Here is a 19816-nt window from a genome sequence, read left to right on the forward strand (position 1 = left end):
AAACAGCGCCATCTATTAATAAATAAAGGAACCGTGTGAGATTTTTTTAAAAATACAGGTGTAGGTGATTATAATTACAATAATAATATATTTTACGTTTTTTGTGAGCTTGGTAATTTGTATATTAGTGTGATAAGACCTAGACAGGTCTCTGGGAATATAACAGGTGTCAGCGCGATAAATTAAAGGTAAAGTGAATATCAGATAAAGATTGGCCTTGGGTTACAGACAATAATACAGGTAGAATCACCGCTATTATTTTTATTTCATTAATTAATGAGAGGGGGGCTTTTGACCCGGTATAATGAGATAAGCTAACACGTCACGAACTGAAAATATAAAAATATTAATTGTAGGGATATGATTTATTGTTTTTGTTGTAGGTTTATTGGTATATTGGAAACAATACTACGGGTTATTGACAAGGAAGAACAGGCCGTGAGGAGTCAGCGTGTGTTTTTAGACTAGTTTGTCTGTAAGCATCACTTCGCTTTTAGCAAATACTGATATCGGATGAGAGTAGATATAAAGTGTACAGTTTCGAATACTCGTTATCTGAAGTTCCTTGTCTGCACCTCTTGTTAAACATTGGACGTCCCAGTCTAGTTCCACTGACTCACCTTTCGGGAAATACACGGACATGCTGTTGGACTGTATTGCCTCATACACTGTGTTTCCAGGCAATGTGCCTTGGATTTTCCGCATCAACCAATAACAGTTAAAGGGTAGTTAGTTCCTTGTTTCGCGAGAAAATTATGCGCTACCCACCCACTGTAACTTATTACTCGTAAGAGTGAAATCAAGCTGGTGAATACTTTCACCTTCTGCTGTTGGCATATTTAAAGAGAAGGCATATTTGACGTTACAGGGAAACGTTATAGATGGAGAAAGAAATCCATTAGAAAGGTTCTTTTTTTTTTTTTTAAATCGCACAGATTGTTGTGATGATAGAATTAGTAAAGGATTTTGTGAGTTTGGAGTTGGACACGTGTTCGGACTGGTTTGGAAGAGAGTGGGGAAATTACAGATGTCATTTCAGAAGAACTGTAGAAGTATCTTAGAAAGGTCACGCAGCAGAATCTGAATGTGTATGAGACAGAGGATTAAGAGACTTTGTAAGACGTGGGTCATTGATTAAGCGGACTGTTCTCTTTTTAACAGAGTCTAGAAGCTTGAGAGTGGTATTATGGACACCATCCCAGATGTGGGAACAATATTCAGTGGTAGAGTGGATTTGAGATTGTACAGAATGATAGATCTTTAGAAAATAAAGTAACGTCAAGAGCGAAAGAGATAAGTAATCTTGTCTAGAAATCTGAGTGCCATCGAAGATGAGCACAGGAGCAGTATAACTCTTTTTGAGAGAAGTAAGATATGATCGAGTTTTAGGACTGAATTTAACTATGTTTTCTTCCGCTGATTGGAAGGATTATCTGGAGATTGGCATTTAAGGAATTGGTGGTGGACATTCAATGCAATAGGTTCTCAACAGCAAAACTATGGATAGGATTTGCAGTCAGTGGAAGAAGGTCATTAATATAAAAGAGTGCAAGAAAGAACTGAACCTAGGGTAACATCAGAATTAGTGGAGAAGCTAGAAGACAGAGAGCCATCGACCATCACCCGCAGTGATAATCGATGAATATCCAATTGCAAAAAGCAGTCGATATTTTTCAACCACAAACCAGATAAATAAATCATTATTTTTAAGGATGGAGTAATAATATTTATAAGTTCGAACGTGTCATCAGCGGGAAGGCAGTACGGTGAATAAAAAGATGACTAAGTGCAAGAAAACAAAGAATATTTATAAATGATTATTGCTCTGAGTGGACCAAGATCTAGAGTAGAATGCTACAGGGTCCAGGAAAAGGTGCAGTGAAGAGCAACAGTTACTTATTGATATAAAATATTCTTATAAGATGCGAGTTGTTGTGAGTTATAAAGTCTCGAGATTTGATGTCTGCGCAGGGACTGATCTGAGGGGGGGATATTTTTTTTCCTTTCGGGAATATGCACTTATGAGGAATGACCAAAAAGTTCTGAGAATACGCTGTATTAAATGTATTAATAAATTATAGAATAAGTTATTTTTATAGCTTAATTCCTTATAAAATAGCATGAAAAAATTTTATGTCAATGTCTTTGGCAGTTTCTAAAATTAACTTTTTTTTTGTGGTGGTAGGTGGAAGAAGAATGAATACCCAGTAAATAGAGCGTCGTTCGATTATCAAATTTTTCACCAAAGAGGGAAAAATGTGTTAAAGACATCCATAAAAGAATGATTAGGGTGTTTGGGGAAGTATCCCAGTTATGCTACTGTTGCAAGTTTGTCGGCAGAGTTCAAAAGAGGATGGAAGTCAGATGAGAGTGACCAAGGTCTGGTCGGCCATCTGAAGCAATCAATTCTGAAACAATTACCATTATCGAAATAAAGAGTTTAAAAAATGGACGAAGTAAAGTATCTGAACTTTACTTATGAAAGCATTTTGATAATAGCACGTGAACATTTGGGAATGTCCACGGTTCGTGCATGATGGGTTCCAAAAAACTTTACATTCGTGATAAACATCAGAAGTTGAAGTCATCAAAAATTGTCATCAAAAATTCCTGATAATCCAGATAAAATTTTATCCTGTTTGGTGACTGGAGATGAAAGTTTACTACATTTTTGTAATCATGAATCCAGATTAGAAAGCCTGCAGTGAAAGCATAAAGGATCACCAACTCCGAAAAAAGTTTCGAACCCGACCATCAGCTGGAAAAGGATTAACCTCAGTTTTCTGAGGCATAAAATTATTGTTGTTAATTGATTATCATTTTCCCTGATTATTTATCATTATCCATTCCACAATTTTCCCTGACACAGAGGTCTCTAATTACTCATTTCACCCTTGGAACAACTACCTTTGTAAACTCGGTGCGACATTTGTGCATCTTCAATTTGTGGGTATTTGTGCATCTCTGACTTGGACCCGATATGGACCTGAATCCTTATGAAAGTTTCAGTGGTGCGTAATGTGCAAATTGGGAATCGAAAGAGAAAAAATTGCAGTAATAACATATCGCCAATTGACTTTCCTGATTGATTTAGAAAAAATAAATAGATTCAGGTATAAAACATAAACTATAAAACTTATAAATTGCAATAATTTATAAATATAAAAATTAAACTAAAAATTACAAATACAGCGTATATCATCTTTACAAACCATACATTTAAACTTTTAAGAAATTAAAAATATCAAAAAAATGATTAAAATCCTTTAATGGACAATATTTGGATAGTCGCAGTATAAGACGTCTGATTACGCAGAAAATAGAAATAGTTTTTTCTTGATGTAAGACAATATTTAGAAGGCTGTCAATCAAAGGATAAAAAATCAACGGTTAACAGCAGTTGATTATATATAAATATATTAAATCTGAATTTAATAGTTCTTATTTTTATATAAAAAAGACAACATACTTTTAATAGCCCTTTGATGAATAAAATTTAAATTTCATTTGAATACCAATGCCTAAAGCCACCTTAAGACTGACTTCGGTATTATGCAGTATTTATTAGGGCTCGCAGGCTACCAGTAACCTGTAGGTCAACACACGAGCACGCTATATTTAAATTATGGTTTCTCTGAGACCTTTGCTCTTTTTTATGTAACCGCCTTAATGTAGAAATAGATATTGCACAGGTCAGAGGAATAGATTGTGTGGGAGTTTTATTGGCCAAACCACACGTAAGATGGTGTGAGTAATGATGTATAGGTTGGAAGCAAATTCGAGTTTTCTAAAAGGAAATTTATTTGCTTCGTATAGAATTTTAAACACATTTCTAGGTTCAGTAGATCTTCATGTTCACTGATCTGGATTTGTACAGGTTTGGAGCTATTTGATCCATATTTATTTCCACTTAGAATTTATTTTCTTTCTTTTTTTAAATATGTGTAGTTATGCGTTAAAACTTAATCGTACATCAGTGCGTTTTCACCTTTCTACTTATTTTATTTTATGTTTATCAGTCATCTTGTTGTTCAACTGGGCATGTTTGTGAAAGCAGGTTAACGAAAATAAGTCGGCCAAGTGACAGGTTTGGTTTTTCCAAAAAAGCAGTCACTGTACTGATGGCGATGATTTGGATTTTCCGTGTTTCCTTTGATAAACGCCTTCACTGTTTTAACTGATAAATAACTGTCTATTAATGCACACAAGGCACGCATTTTGCTCGTTTATCTGTTGTGATAGTTTCGTTTACTTTACAGATTAAAAAAAGAAAAAAAAAACTTAAAAATCTTTGACTCTACTTATGGATTTACCTTATATCAAGGTCTACTTTATTTGCTTAAGAAATAACAGAATAGAAGCTGATAAATTTGGAAATAGAAAAGAAAGGGAAAAAAAACCTGTTTATGACTGGTCAAAAATCAAAGAAAAAAAAAAACTTTTCCAGAAATTAATTCTGAAAATTGAAAGGACATATAAACGCAAGCTTTTTTATTTCTTTTAAATTTTCAAATATTTTCTGAATTTTTTTCCTTTCAGTACGCTTCATGAAGGAAATATAACTTGAAAAAAATTATTTTTTCATTTTATTGCTATAAGTAGAAATAATTTAAAAATTACTTCTGTTTGTAGCTTCTGTTTATTATTATAGATTATTTATTAAAGGGAAAAATATATATATTATAATTATTATCATTTAAATGATCAAACTTCAGAGGGCGCTACTGATTGCTCAGAAATAAATATAAATGATAAAACTTCAGAGGGCGCTACTGATTGCCCAACATGGAACTTAAAAAAAAAAAAAAATGTATAAACTTGTTTCTAAAACAACCGTTATAACCTTTACGATGAAAGCTGAATTGTTTCTTCTAGATGACCTTTTTCACAGAACTGAGGTATAACATTTCTCCATCTGCGTGATTTGACTTGTTTAAATACGTACAAGAAACCCGTTTAATGATTTATTTTTTGTTTGTTTGTTATATTCTTCACGAAAACAAGTTATTCATTTCAAGGGTAATATTTTATTTTATTTTTTGTTTTCTCCTTACGAATAAAATTCCCATTATAAAAAGCTTCCTTTGAGAATTGCAAAAAATTGGAAAGTCGAACAGTTCCCCTTGTTAACAAATGACTAATTAGAAGTGGGAAAGGTTTCAATTTCTAAATTATTTAAAATTTGCATTAAACGGTAATAAACGAAATAAAAATAAATGTATTTTGATACTTTAAAAATATAGTAATGAAAATAAATAATATTTTATTAAATTCAAAATTTTATAGAATTTAGCTAAATCGGAAGTTAATGGAAAAGTACACACATCCAAGAAAAATTTCCAATGAGAAAGTTATTGCTGACATATTTTGGTTTCAGAATATATTCCGATTTTTTATTAAAAAAATTAAAACTGCTGTAATCTGAATTAGCTTTTTTTATATTCATTTTTAAAAAAATATTTATATATAGAAAAAAAATTCTATAATATTATTTTTTATATATTGCCATTGCTTGAAAATTCTTTAGTGGTAAAAGTAACTTCAGTTGGGCATGCGCAATAGAGAACAATCAATACCACATTTTTATTGGTCCTAGGAAATTATTTTTAATTATTTTTCAGGACTTTCATAATTTTCGCTTTTTTTTTTTTTTGTTATATATAAATTCACTACACTTGATGGTCTTTTACCCGAATAATAGCCAAATAAATGGGCAGGACACAGCTTGAAGACATGATGACAGATGGACTAAGAAAATAACAGAATGGTACCCATGAGGAGCTAAAAGAAAACCTGGAAGACAACGTGCAATAATAATTGAGACACAGCATGAGTTTCTTAAGTCTTGTCTGACAAATTCGATTGCTACTATGATGTGGTTACAAAGGAACTGGATGCAAAAAATAATTTTGATATTATATACTTGGATTTCAGGAAAGCTTTTGTAGAAGTGACAACTGAAGTTTAACATTGACAAATGCAAAGTACTGCATATGGGTAGAAGTAATTCCAGAGAAACGTGCCAACTGTATGGTATTACACTTAGGGTGGTAGAAAATGAAAAAGACCTGGGAGTAATTGTGCAGTCAGATATGAAGTTTTCTGAGCAGTGCAGACAGGCTGCCAAAGCAGCTCATGGGGTCTTGTCAATGATATACAGGAATTTTGCTAGTAGGGAAAAGGAGGTGATTATCCCTTTGTATAAGGCAATGGTCAGGCCACACCTTGAGTACTGCGTACAGGTCTGGAGGCCTCATTATAGGAAGGATGTAAGAGTTTCTTGAGCGAGTACAGAGAAGGGTTACAAGATTGGTGAGGCTCAATGCTGATAGGATTCTTCCTCTTGCTCAGATTACGAACCTGAGGGAGCGTATTGAGGAAAGACAGTTGTAAAATAGATGTGCGGAAATTTTCCTTTAGCCAGCGAGTAAATTATTGCTGGAACAAACTTCCATCTATCGTTGTGGAAGATGATAGCTTAAATAAATGCAAGGAGTAACTGGACAGATTTTTTTTAGAGGGAATGGATATGTGAAATTGTTTTATTTTGGCTGATGCTACATAAGCTTGCTTTCTTGCATCACATGTCCCAACTGCTACTACTACAACGGAGATGGATAGATAAAATTCACTAGTTCGTGGGTAGTAAATGGATGGCCATTGCCAAAAACAGATGGAACTGGGATACTGCTGGAGTGTCCTTCATCCCGCAGTGGCTTGAAAATGGCTGATGATGATGATGATATACCCGAATGTTAAAATTAGACATTTTGTTTTGTATTTAAAAACTTTTCGTTCGGTATTTTTGTTTGGTAACACAATAGGACCCCTTCGGACTTACAACAAGACAGGTAACACTTTTATAATTACAGTATTAACTTCCCTATTTCATCCAAGAAATAGGTTTTATTTATTTATTGCTAATATATTTGCCTTGACAGCTAAAAATATCGAAACATAGCATTCTAAAAATAAAAATAAATAAATAAATACAACCTCCAGAGATATGGCCGGCCATGCTACCTCCAGCATGTACCTTAATCGCACCACGGTATTGCTTGTTCGGCGTCGTCACCACAAGTGATCGATGGGTTTTTAGATCTAGGAAGTTGAAGGGTCAAAGAAAGAGGGTAAACTCGTCCAAATGTTTTGAAACCCCGACAATTCACAATGTCTTCCCATGCTTGGTACAAATGACCTGTTCTCAAACACGGTGCACATTGGAATGCTGTAAGTACTATCAGCGGTGCCTCACTTTATCTTTTATTGTGTGTGAAGGAGATCGTATTTCAATGGCCGATGAGTGTATAAAAAATTTAAATGAAAAATTGGATGGATTAATAAAATTGAAGGGATCAATGGAATCATTTAAAATTCATAATTTAGAAATTGCATTTGGATGTAATATTTGCAAGTAATATTAAAATTCAATCAGGAACCAGTTTTATACTGTTACATCATCAGAAACAACGTCAAACACATGCTGTGTTTGTTAAGGGGAAATCATGTTTGATCGGTTACTATGAAATGGCCACAAAGAAATGGATGCAAAAAATAATTTTGATATCATATACTTGAATTTCAAGAACGCTTTTGATACTGTTGCTCATAAAGGACAGCCGTACAAATTGTATCAGTGTGGCACCAAGAGCAAGTTGCTGCTATGGATAAAGGGATGGTTGAGAGGGAGAAAACAACGAGTGGTTAATAATGGACATTGCTCTTCGTGGACTAATGTTATTAGTGGAGTCCCCCAGGGACCCATTTTTGTTTTCTATATTTATAAATGATATTGATGAAGGCATATTAGGCTTAATGTCCAAGTTTGCAGATGATACAAAGGTTGGCAGAGTTGTTAATGACAGTAATGGCAGTGTGCTACTGCAACAGGATCTGGAAAATTTGGGAAGATGGGCTGAGAAGTGGCAACTGAAGTTTAATATTGACAAATGCAAAGTATTGCATATTGGTAGAAGTAATCCCAGAGTAACTTACCATGGTACTTCACTTAGGACAGTGGAAAATGAAAAAGACTTGGGGATAATTATGCAGTCAGATATAAAGTTCCCTGAGCAATGCAGACAGGTTGCCAGGACAGCTCATGGAGTTTTGTAAATGATATACAGGAATTTTGCTAGCAGGGATAAGGAGGTGATTATCCCTTTGTATCAATCAATGGTCAGGCCACATCTTGAGTATTACGTACTAGACTGGAAGCCTCATTTTAGGAAGGATGTGGAGCTGCTGGAACAAGTTCAGAGAAGGGCAACGAGATTGGTGAGCAGAACAAAGGGATGCTCTTACCAAGAAAGTTCTACAAATTGCAGCGTCTGGAGACTATGCATCTGCGATTAAGACTTTGAATGATTTGAGAAAGCTCGATGCTGATGGAATTCTTCCGCTTGCTCAGATTACGCACCTGAGGGGGCATAGATTGAAATTGATGAAGGACCGTTGCAGAATCGATGTGCAGAATTTTGCGTTTAGCCAGCTGGTGGTTCATTGCTGGAACAAACGTCCATCTGTCGTTGTGGAAGTTGATAGCTTAAATAAATTCAAGGAAGAAGTGGACAAACTTTTGGAGCCAATGGATGGGTGAAATGGGGAGGGTTTTGTTTTATTTTTGGCTGATGCTGTATAAGCTTGCTTTCTTGCATCATTTGCCATTATTAAATAATAAGTGCCGTGAAAATAAAAGAGTAATCTTTGTGGGCCTCAAATCAAAGAGCTTCTGCAAAATGAAAACTTCTACATATGAAGAAATGAAATGTCTTATGTCTCTGACACGTCATTTCTTGCAATCATGTTTAGACTTGCTTCTTTCCTGAAAACCCTGGCACAGTTAGTGACGAACGATTTCATTAAGTCAATGCAACTTAATATATATATTTTTTAAACTAGTGTACGTATTATCTTAATTACGTGTGCAAAGTACGTTGAATTTAAACTGTAAAATAAATAAAAAGTGGAATTGTAACCAGTTTCGGAATTGTTTTGTAATGAAATCGTCTTAAGCAACTTGTACTATATTATCAGCAGTCGTATTGCGAAAACACGTGCTAGAAAAAACCGAGAACATATTTGAAATCAGAACAAAAACTGGTTTATAAAAATGTGTTTACATCTTCCATGCAAAAAAAAGTCTCATGTTGTTGATCAGTGTAATCACAATTATAAAAAAGAAAAAGAGATGAAAAATCGAACTCCCGACTGGTGTTAAGCGAAGTATGATCTGAGTATGAATCTTAGCCATCTTATAATACTAAAACAAGTACATTTGTCCTGTTAGATCTATGATAAATTCGAAATCCATGTATAATTAGATTAAAGTTTTTATCTGTAACGATTAATCCTCGTGGATAGCACGATTGGTCAAATCACCCCTCGCCACACCGGGTGGAAAAGACCTGAGTTCGAATTCCCTCAATGACGCCAGGAATTGCGCGAGTCTTTTTCACAACGCGCTGAGTTAGTTGGTCTCAGGCATGTTTTTCTCCCGGAAATGCGGGTTTGTTGTCCAGCAAACAGCAAATCGACCACAGAACATACCTATTTTACAGAGATATTACGGTGCAATACAGCCTCAGTCACTGATGCACTTAAAACCGTACAAAAAAATCAGTTACGTCTACTACTTAATCATTTATCCCTATTGCGTCATAATTTATGCCTATTGCGTCATAATTTATATCTATTGCGTCATCATTTAGGTCTATTGCAGAGCAAATCAACTCGTTTTTCTGAAGTACAGTATTAAAATAGTATTAACTGGTATATTCAGAAAATCTTTGCGATGTCTTCATGAATTTTCCACAGCTCAAAAGGTAAGCAGACTAAGCAGTGGCTTTTAGTAAAGCGCATGACGTCATCGCGGTCCTTGAATGCTTCCAGGGATTTTTAAGATCATGAATTATCTTCCCCCATGTCCCCACGGTCCCTTTAGGAAGGAAGATGAGCAAGATGGTTTAGACAAAGATGCCAACGCGCTAAAATTAAAGGGTGGGGGAGATGTTTACCTCGTGCTTTTCCACAGTGAATAATTTTTAAATGAAGCTGTTTATGAAGGAGGAATTCGCCCTCTTATTTTATTTTTTTCCTTCCCTTTTTATCACTGCTATCAGCGACCTAAATCGGAAGATGCGACAAAACCCAAGACGGATAACTAGAGGGTGGGAGACACCGTTATCACTGCCATTAGTTCACGAAGCACACAAGGTCATGGTTGCAACCTCACGTTCTTCTACAGTGGATTCACATGACCGCAAAGCAATTGAGAACAAGAAAACGTACAGAGATGAGGGGAAACAAGCTGAGTGTGGACTAAGATAAATACACTTATTTACCATAAGTAGCCATTCAAACAAGAACCATTGAGCCAGTGGAATTTGTATGCACTCTGTGGACCTACAAAAAACAAAAATTTTTTGCATCCCTCATAAGAATAGATGCAATCGCGAGGGGTAATTGCAGGTTAGAGTACACTTTAACGCTTTACTCATCTGTAGAAATTTCCATGGACTACTTATTCTGGTAGATATTAAACGATCTTGACATTATGAAGCTTTGTCGAAGTGGTGGAAACCACTATGCGTTTGGACACCAAAAGGTGGTTCTATTTAACTTTAGGTTTTTTTGTATCGTACTTAATAATAACACCCCTTAGGGTTATCACTTACTGATGAATACTTCTTTTGATAAACTTTTATCACTATATACAGTGCCCTACCATTAATATCCGGACACCTGCATATCTACAGCCTTTATTTACAGAAAAAATAATAAGTGTGGTGGAATCTTAGCCCTTATGACAGCATCTAGTCTCCGCGGAACACTCTCCAACAGTTTTCTGTAAATGTCTTCCAATATTTTGGCTATTCGGCCTTTAAAGGGGTGACCAGTTCAGTTCTGATTTTTGGACTTGGTTATAAGGAACTTTCATTTGCATAATTCCTCAAAGAAAGAATAGTTCTAATAATATAGTCAGTATACCCATAGAGAACAAAAGCTCTTTATCCTTTTAGCAAATAAAAAATATGTTTAGAGCAGTGTTTCTCTAAAAGTGTGTCTAAAGGCTAAGGTGTGCCGTGATCGGTATTTCCTTCAGAGATTTTCAATGACTTAGCTAAGGTATTACTCTCACTAGGGGAACTAAATGTTACATTTACATTTTGGTATGACTTCCTGCAGAAATGCGGCCCACATCTCCCAACGATAATCAATCTCTTGTCAAATGCGCTGTAGTATGGCTGGTGTAACTGCGTCTATCGCTGCAATGATCCATCTCTTTCAATTCATAGAAAAACTTTATATTCCCTTTTTAATCATATTTTATCCTTGATATGTCAGAAATGAATCTTCGTTTCGTTTTCATCTTGCATAACTCCTCCACAGGTATTCGTGAGAAGGTTTGTGACTGGCTTGATTTCAATATCCCCCGCGTGTTGAAAATTCAAATTAGAAAGGGGGGGGGGTTATATATTTCAGGTTTCATCATCATCAAAATGACAGAATAATCTGGGAATGAATCAAACTGTTCTGTCAGACACTTATAATCAGGGTCAGATGAGGCATGTTCGAGGATTATTTGCATATGGCCCCTTGCCAATATGTTAAATAACTTCATGGGAATTTCCGCTTTGGTCCAATGTCCAGACAAGTCCTCTTAACATAAATCAAATGAATACTTCGATATTTGAAAATAATCCGATTTCTTTTCCAAGGTTCAAATATTCAAGCCGATCGTACTTAAAATAGAATGAGAAAAAAAAATTGGATTTAAAATAAAATATAAAAACAAAGGCTATTAAAAATTAAAAGAAAACAGCTCCTAATCCTAACCTACCATTTTCGAGTAAAACTTGAAACATGAATAAAATTTTAATTGCCAATTAAATTAAAATTAAATTACAATTTTATTCAGAAATAATTGGTTAGTATTTTAGAGTTTTTTTTTTCGATGAAACTTGTTTATAATATCTCTAACATTTAATCTACTTTTAAATATTTTAAAAGGTTTTTTTTTTTTATTTCAAATTACTTTTGTCTTTAGTATTAAACTTGTTTCTTGACCTGATGACGGGTCAAGCATATGGTCCAGAAACGTAGCACATAACCTAGCAGATTATTATACTAGATGCAGGAAATGCTCAAAGTGGGAAATTGTATTTTCGTGACAACGCTATAATAACATATATGGGTAAAATAATAAAAATAGGTGTGTTACTTTACTTCTGGTACACCAGTGTAGTTTTATTAAATTTGTTTGATTCTATTACTCTTTTCGCATTTGAAGTTTGCTGTTCGAATAAAGAATATAAATGCAAAAGTCGATGGGATAATAAAAAAAAGAGAGAAAGGCAAGTTTTTGTGGAAATTAAAAAAAAAAAAGGAGTTGAGGAAAGAAATGAGGTTGGGACTATTTCGGTACCTAAAATGAATGGATTGGTGCTGAGTGTGGGTGTAAATTGTTGATTGATTGCGTTTACGGTTTTCACTAAGTCAGTAAGCATTTTCGAATGCTGAAAGCATGCAAGATTGAAGGCTTCATTTTGGCTTCTACTATGACGTCACACTGGCATAAAATTAGTAAAACTGCTCTCGAATGCTCGCGCATACCAAACTGGAACCAACTGTTTTTGACAGCAAACGTGCTCGGGATTGTAATCATATGATCGACGATGTGCTGGCGACAACACAAAGGAGGAGGAAGGGGAGGCGTAGAAGCACGGGCTTGAAGCGTGTTTTACTGAATAGAGAAGAGGGTAGCGTAGAAAATCTTTAATAGTATATACGCATTTGGAACGTGACGATACAGCACGTTCAGAGCATGCAGCAAAATATTCGTGCAGTGACATCTACCGGCAAAATTTCTAACTGGTGGTACGTAAACTTATTCAGTAAATGTTAGAGATGTATTTGCTCTGACGTCATCGCATGATTTGATTCTGTTTTCGTGTGTTTTACAAATATAATGCATTATTTTTATTAAAAGATTTGCAAAGTGAAATTTAAGTTAAATTTTTAAAATTTGTTACTATTTTCTTAATATTATTAGTTGTTAAATAGTAATTTATTTAGACACCTTTTCTTGTCTTCTAAGTATTGGATGAGTTCTAAATAAAGACAGATTGAAGAAATTTATTCTGTTTAACTCGTCTACAACGCTAAAGAATTTGAATTCGCGCAAATTCCAGGACAGACCAATTGATAAATATGTTTGTCCATATAAAAGCTTTTTCTTTGAAATAGTGTTTTATGAAACTCAACTAACAAATAGGAGCATCCTGCTCTTAACGCTCTCTAACATTTTACCAAAGTTTATCTTTCTGGTGGAAATTTGCTTCAACTACTAAGAAAAAAAAAAAGGCCCACAATTCCTCGCGTCATCGACGGGATTCGAACTCCTGGCCATGTAGTCGTGATGAGTGATAGTGTTTCTCGCTGCGCATTACCTATACCTTACTTAGCAAATAATAAGAATAATTTTATTTATGATCCAGGCGCTCCTGCCCTAACTTCCATCTAAAACAGTTTTGGTTCAAATCCCGCCTCCACACGGAAGGAATTTTTATGGTATCTTTCACACAGCGGCCAGGTTAGTCGGTCTCGATCCTGATTTTTGATATCGTAAACATTCTGACTGATTCCAGAGTACACGCAATTTACAGATGCAGTACACGGACACCTCACAACCCTAGTTCCCTCGGAGAAAATACTAAACAACAAATAAGAACCTTCTCGTGTGACTTATGAACGCAAGAACATCACTAGGCATTGCAAGTGTTTGAATTTGTCTCCTAAATGTTTTCTGTTGCCTGAAAATAGGACTGGGCCTATAAATCTATAGATACGAATATGCCCCCCCCTTATATATTATTATTTATAATTAAATATTAAAATTTCAGCGCTTTTTGCAAGTAGGATTCTCAGTAGTTGCATTTCTACTTAATCCATCGGCTCTGCTAAAAACCTGTTTTAATCACTCTGTCCAACAATATAATTGATTTAAGCTATTTTAATTTGCCTCCTATTAATTTTATTTTGATTTATCCATTATCTGTTTCAAATTGTAGCACTTCACGCAGCACTTCCCCGTTGAGATAAAGAATTGATTTTAAGTGGTGCAATACCGAAACAACTTGTTAGGAAGGCGGAGCGTCCCAGATATTCTCAAGTGGATTCAGATCTGGAGAATTAGGCAGCCAAGGTAGATATTAGAAATCTTGGGAATGTTCCTCCAAACATTCGCATACAATTAATTGCGTTGTTGTCTTGAAAGGATCCATCGCAATCCGGTAAAAATGAAGAAAGATATTCAACAACAGAAAGATATTTATTGGAGGTAATAGGACCCTCCAAAGGTATGAACGAACCCAGTCTGTACCAACAGAATATGTCCCATGCCTCTCCAGCCTTTTGAGTGATGGACCCGAGACGGTCTGGATGCATGAGTTCTTGAGGTTGACTCAACACTTTCATCCTACCATTGGTGCAAAGAATAATCGGAACTATCACTTGTCTTCCCCATTACCGGATTGACTAAGGAGCCTCAAGAAAGCGTACCGTATTTATCTGATACAGAAGAATTTGTGACCATACCATGTGACAAATTATATTTGCATATATGTTTAATTATCTGATGATGTAAATTGCAATAGGCTTCTAATTTTTTGGCCGATAACTGTATATAAGATGCCATCGGTAGTACAATAGTTATAACCATCGTCTTTCCATAGTGGGTGAAAAACGCCTACCTTCGAATTCCATCTATAAACGCGAGGAATTTTTATAACCCAGCAAACAGCAATCTTAACTAAGAATTTCTTGTTAAATTATAACTATTACCACGCTATTACAACTTATTCCGTTGCATATCCAACGTTATACATCTATGGCGGAATTGTCCAGAATGTCAATGTATCGGGACATTCATTGTTCCAGGGAACAACGGTCGAAGCCCAAACCACGAAGAGTCCAAGTCTAAGTCCAAACCTTTTTCTCGCATGTAGATGATGGATATTATTTTTCACAGATCGTGTAGGGTTGTCCGGATACGTTTGGTAATAGAGTGTATATGAAATCCACGAAGCATATGCAAATTAAGGCAAATGTATTTGCCTTAATTTATTAGTGCAATAAAGGAGTTATGTGAAGAGTGACCTTTTGAAAGCTGGTTAAGATCCGAAGTTGAAACTAAGCCTAATGGACAGTACGTGAGTACTTGATGAATTGCCCTCTTTGGGTATCTTTAAGCTTGGACTCACTTGTCGTGAAGAGACAAAGAGATAAACAGGTATTCTCTTGCTCAACTGTCATCGAAGCTACGTGTTCAGAGATGAGTTGAAAATTGCTGCCTGCCAAACCCAGCCAGGAGATAACTATCAACAAGTATTGTGAAAACGAGGAAAGGTGAGGAGGATATTTATCCAAGGAATCACCGATGGTGAAGTGCATCTGTCCGGTTTGCCTTTGTATCATTGTGGACACTCATTGTGATGTGAACAACATGATTGGCCTCGCGTGTCGAGGTGAACAGATCCCTTCTGCCTTCACTACTTCTTCTAAGTGGTTCTCCAAGTGGACAGATTTCTTACTTTGTGTAGCTACCGTTAGTGCAAGGTGCATTGGGAAGTTAAAAACGTTTTTTTTTGTCTTCTACAAACACTTTTAAATAATTCGATAATGAGGATAAATAGCGTAATAATGAGCATCTTAGTTTTTTTAGTCTCTTTCTTTATCTCTATTTATTTCTCTTTCGTTCTCGCTCTCTCGTTCTTGTTTTTAATTTGTCTCTTTCCTCTTTCCACCTGTCTTTCTTTCGCTCTCCCTCTCTTTCTCCCTCTCCCTTTCGCTCTCCCTCTCTTTCTTTTTCTATTTCTTCTTTTCTTTCTTTCATTTTTCTTTATATATTAATTTAAATCTCTCTCTCTCTCTCTCTCTCTCTCTCTCTCTCTCTCTCTCTCTCTCTTTTACCTTTTCTTTGCCTGCCTTATCTCTCTTTCTTTCTTTTCCCTCTGCCTTTTTTCTCTCCTCTATCTTTCTTTATTTGTTTGTCTTTCCTTCCTTTTCCCGTCCTTTCTTTCTTCTCTATCACTCTTTCTTCTCTCTCTCTCTCTCTCTCTCTCTCTCTCTCTCTCTCTCTCTCTCTCTCTCTCTCTCTCCCGTCTTTCTTTCCACCTTTATTTTTCTTTCTTTCATTTTCATTTCTCTCTTTCTTTCCCTTTCTTTCTTTCGCTATTTTTCTTCCTCTTTATTTATTTGTTTTTTTATTTCTGCCTTCTTTCCTTCCTTCTTTTCATTCTCTCTCGCTCTCTTATTTATTTGATTTTCATTATTTCTCTCTTTTTCTCTATCATTCTTTCTTTTCCCCCTCTCTTTCTTCCTATCTCTCTCTCTCTCTCTCGCTCTTCTGTCTGTCTTTGTTTCCATCTTTATTTCTCTCTTTCCCTTTCTTTCTTTCCTTCACTCTTTTTCTTTTTTTCTTTCTCTCTTTATTTATTTGTTTTCTTTATTTATGTCTTCCTTCCTTCCTTCTTTGCATTCTTTTCTCTCTCTCTCTCTCTCTCTCTCTCTTTGGAGAGAATCATTACTTGAAGGGCTCATTTATACAAAAAGCAAGAGGCAGGGGGGAAGAAAGAATGGAACTAATGATAACTTTATTTAAAAATACGAAACAAGTGAATAAAATAAAAGGCAGTTTTTAAAAAGTAAAAAATATTAATGGAAATTCTTAATTTTATTTAAAAAATTAAATACACCATTTTAAAATCATGATCATGAAAGAAAAGATAATAAAACTGTATAATTACAGTTTTATTATCCTTCAGTCTAAATTTTAGCTCTGGAATTAAGTGACAGAAAAGAAAAAGAGAGAGAGACGGGAAAGACAAAGAATAAAAAAGAGAGAGAGAAGAAGGAAGAAAAGAAAGACAGAGGTACAGAGAAAGAAAGAAAAGCGAGAATAAAGAAAAATAAGTACAAAGAGACAGAAAAGAAAAAAAAGAAGAAAGCGAGACAGAAAAAGAGAAAGAATGAAAGAAAAAAAGAAAAAGAGCGAAAGACAAAAGAGAGAGAGCGAGAAATAGAGAAAAGAAGAAAGAAGAGGAAGGGGAAAGAAAGAAAGGGAAAGAATTGCAAATTGTATAAAATATACTCATCTGAGTCTTCAGTTATGAAGATCAAAGTGTTGACAGAAATGGAATTGCAAATAAATTTTCTGTTTATCCTTGGAGATGACCACACGACCAGAGGAGCTGACAAAAGTGGGAGAGATAGATCTGCAACATTTAACACCGATGGGAGAGATAGATCTGCAACATTTAACACCGATATGGCAACGGATGTCAGAGTTCAATATACGAACCATTATTACTAAAAGGGTTGGCGAAGAGAAAAATATTGCGTAACACAGAGACAGCAAAACTTCTGCTTACTGAAAAGCAATTTCTGAAAAATGTAAAGCACAGATAGTGTCAGTATTTATTGTCTTTCTGGTTTTGTTCAAAAGTTTCGCATTTAATTTTAAATAGATAAGATAGCTTTAAAAACATTATTTAGTGATGGATTACCAGATGTTACACGCGCAAATGACGAACCACCTGTGTACCATTTTCACTATCTGTGCTTCCAGATAGGAATATTAGTCACGTCATAAAAATAACATAGCCACAAACATTTCCATTTTCTCTCCTGAGTCTGCGCACTTCGATTTTTCAAATTATCTTTATATTAATTACTCCTATAAAACGCACGCAGCAGATTAGCTTTGTGTATAATGATATAATTAATAATAATAATCAATTAATGATTTAAACGTATTTATAAATATTTAACCAATTGGCCCCTCTGGGGCCAAATGCGGCACTCAACTACACTTTAGTTTCCATGTTCAAAAAAACCTAATTCCAGAGCTAAAATTTAGACTGGAGGATAATAAAACTGTAATTATACAGTTTTATTCTATTTTCTTTCATGATCATGATTTTAAAAAGGTGTACTTAATTTTTAAATAAAATTAAGAAATTTCCATTATTATTTTTTACTTTTTAAAAACTATCTTTTTGTTTTATTCACTTATTTCCTATTTTTAAATAAAGCTATCATTAATTTTAAATTATATTACTAAATTGACCTTTTATTTGTTATTTCGTATAATCGAGTTTGCGGTTAGAGCAGTATTTGACATTATTATTATTATTTTTTTTGGCTTTCTCATAAAAGGAAATAATTATTGGAAAATGTAAATTAAATATAATGAAATATAAAATTGCGAAATAGTCAGTTTTCGCAACGTTGAATGATGTATTGGAGTAGGAAAAATGTAAACTGACATTTACAGATAACATTTAAATAATAAGGAAATAAAGAAACTAAAATGCTACAGTTAAAAAAAAAAAGTGGAGACTTGATGGAAAAAGTTATAGAAAAAGAACCATGAAAAAGAAACATCAATAAAAATGACTGGGCTCGGATTGAAGTTAAAAATTTATTTATTTGCGTACAAATTTCAGTTACCAATAGATAAATAAATTTAAAAATTTCTGTTTATACTCCGGGACGACCCGAGTCAGAGGAGTTCACAATATACAGAGAATAGGAAGAACAGCACCGTATTTAGCAGATAGGGACTAGAACCCCGGTAACTCAATTCTAATCGAGGTGCAGAAACATAGTGATCACATCTCTAATAATAATTACTATAAAAATAAAGACATAACAATCGAAAGAGAAAAGTAATTTCTTAAAAGAGATGTTAAGAGAAATTAATGTTTATTTATCGTAAAAAGAGGAACAAAGGGTAGCTTATAGATTGTTTTTGCGATGCCTCAATTAACCAGAGGTACCACAAAAGGGGTTTTGCAAGGAGTGGAGAATCTATAAAACCGAGGACTTTCTACAGTTGATGAAACACATATTGAATATGTTTTCAGTTAAAGAATCCTATTTTAAAAAAATCAATCTTAATAAATACTGCATTTGAAATTATTAATCAAGCAGATAAACATACGATTGTTAGGCTATTTTGACAAACCCGAGCAAGTGCTGACATTGTAATTAGGATCTGCTTGATAAATGTAACCCCAATAAAGGATAATTAAAATAAAAATGAAATTCAGAAAATCGTGTTAAAACCACTCAATTCTTAAAAGATATCTCACTTCTCTTCAACACTAAAATCATATAACCTATGAGTGTATAGTTATATGATTTTAGGAGGAGGGGGACTGAAACATGAGCAATGTATCACTCCCCCCTCCCCTTCTCCTGAAGATCCCCAGTTTCCCTAAAAGCTTCGTTTCCTACTGTTCCAAAACGTCACTGCCATAGCTTGTCAAAGATTTCCCCCCAAGCTGGAGGTCTTTGCACCGAAGAAGAGTCATTAGGCCTTTGAGGAAGCAAAAGAACGACATGAACCTTACCGGTGAGTGCCCGTCTCGGCACATATGGCAGGTGGTTGTCCCGCGGAGGCTGCCCCAACGTAATATCCCTGGGTACTGCCGGAAAACATGGTCAAAAACTCCACGGCTAACTTGTGTCTCTAGAACTCGGTCCACGTAACCAGGAAAATATGCTCACAACAGCGGTCCGTAATAAGATTATGTAGTCTATTTCAGCGCGAGAGGCAAGGATAACCAATCGGCGGACGCGGCACCGTCAAACTACCAATGTTACGGTCTGACCTTCGCGATATACTCACTGGCATATGCTTCACATGTGCGCCTTGCGCGTGCAATAGCCATCCCCACCGAGCCACTGTTTTGAAAATTTATGCGGGTATCTCTCTCTCTCGGTAGATATTTTGCGAGTGGCTCGATTC

At 35.0% G+C, this 19816-nt stretch overlaps 1 protein-coding gene across 3 annotated transcripts in view; it reads right to left on the reverse strand.

Moving 5' to 3' along the window:
* The window catches only part of LOC150082143 (ETS homologous factor-like), a 99243-nt gene extending 79698 nt beyond the window's left edge, over positions 1 to 19545 (reverse strand). For 2 of the 3 annotated variants that reach the window (XM_090379129.1, XM_090379128.1), the window contains exon 1: positions 19419 to 19539. In XM_090379129.1, the coding sequence (XP_090235255.1) occupies positions 19419 to 19507 (89 nt within the window). In that variant the 5' untranslated portion in view covers positions 19508 to 19539. Of the gene's footprint in view, positions 1 to 19418 lie in introns of all 3 variants that reach the window. The other variant, XM_090379130.1, reaches the window with a different exon arrangement.
* Between the last annotated feature and the right edge of the window lie 271 nt (positions 19546 to 19816).

This window comes from Mastigoproctus giganteus, chromosome 8 (genome assembly GCF_048544385.1).
Source record: "Mastigoproctus giganteus isolate SK-2022 chromosome 8, ASM4854438v1, whole genome shotgun sequence".
NCBI lineage: Eukaryota > Metazoa > Arthropoda > Arachnida > Uropygi > Thelyphonidae > Mastigoproctus > Mastigoproctus giganteus.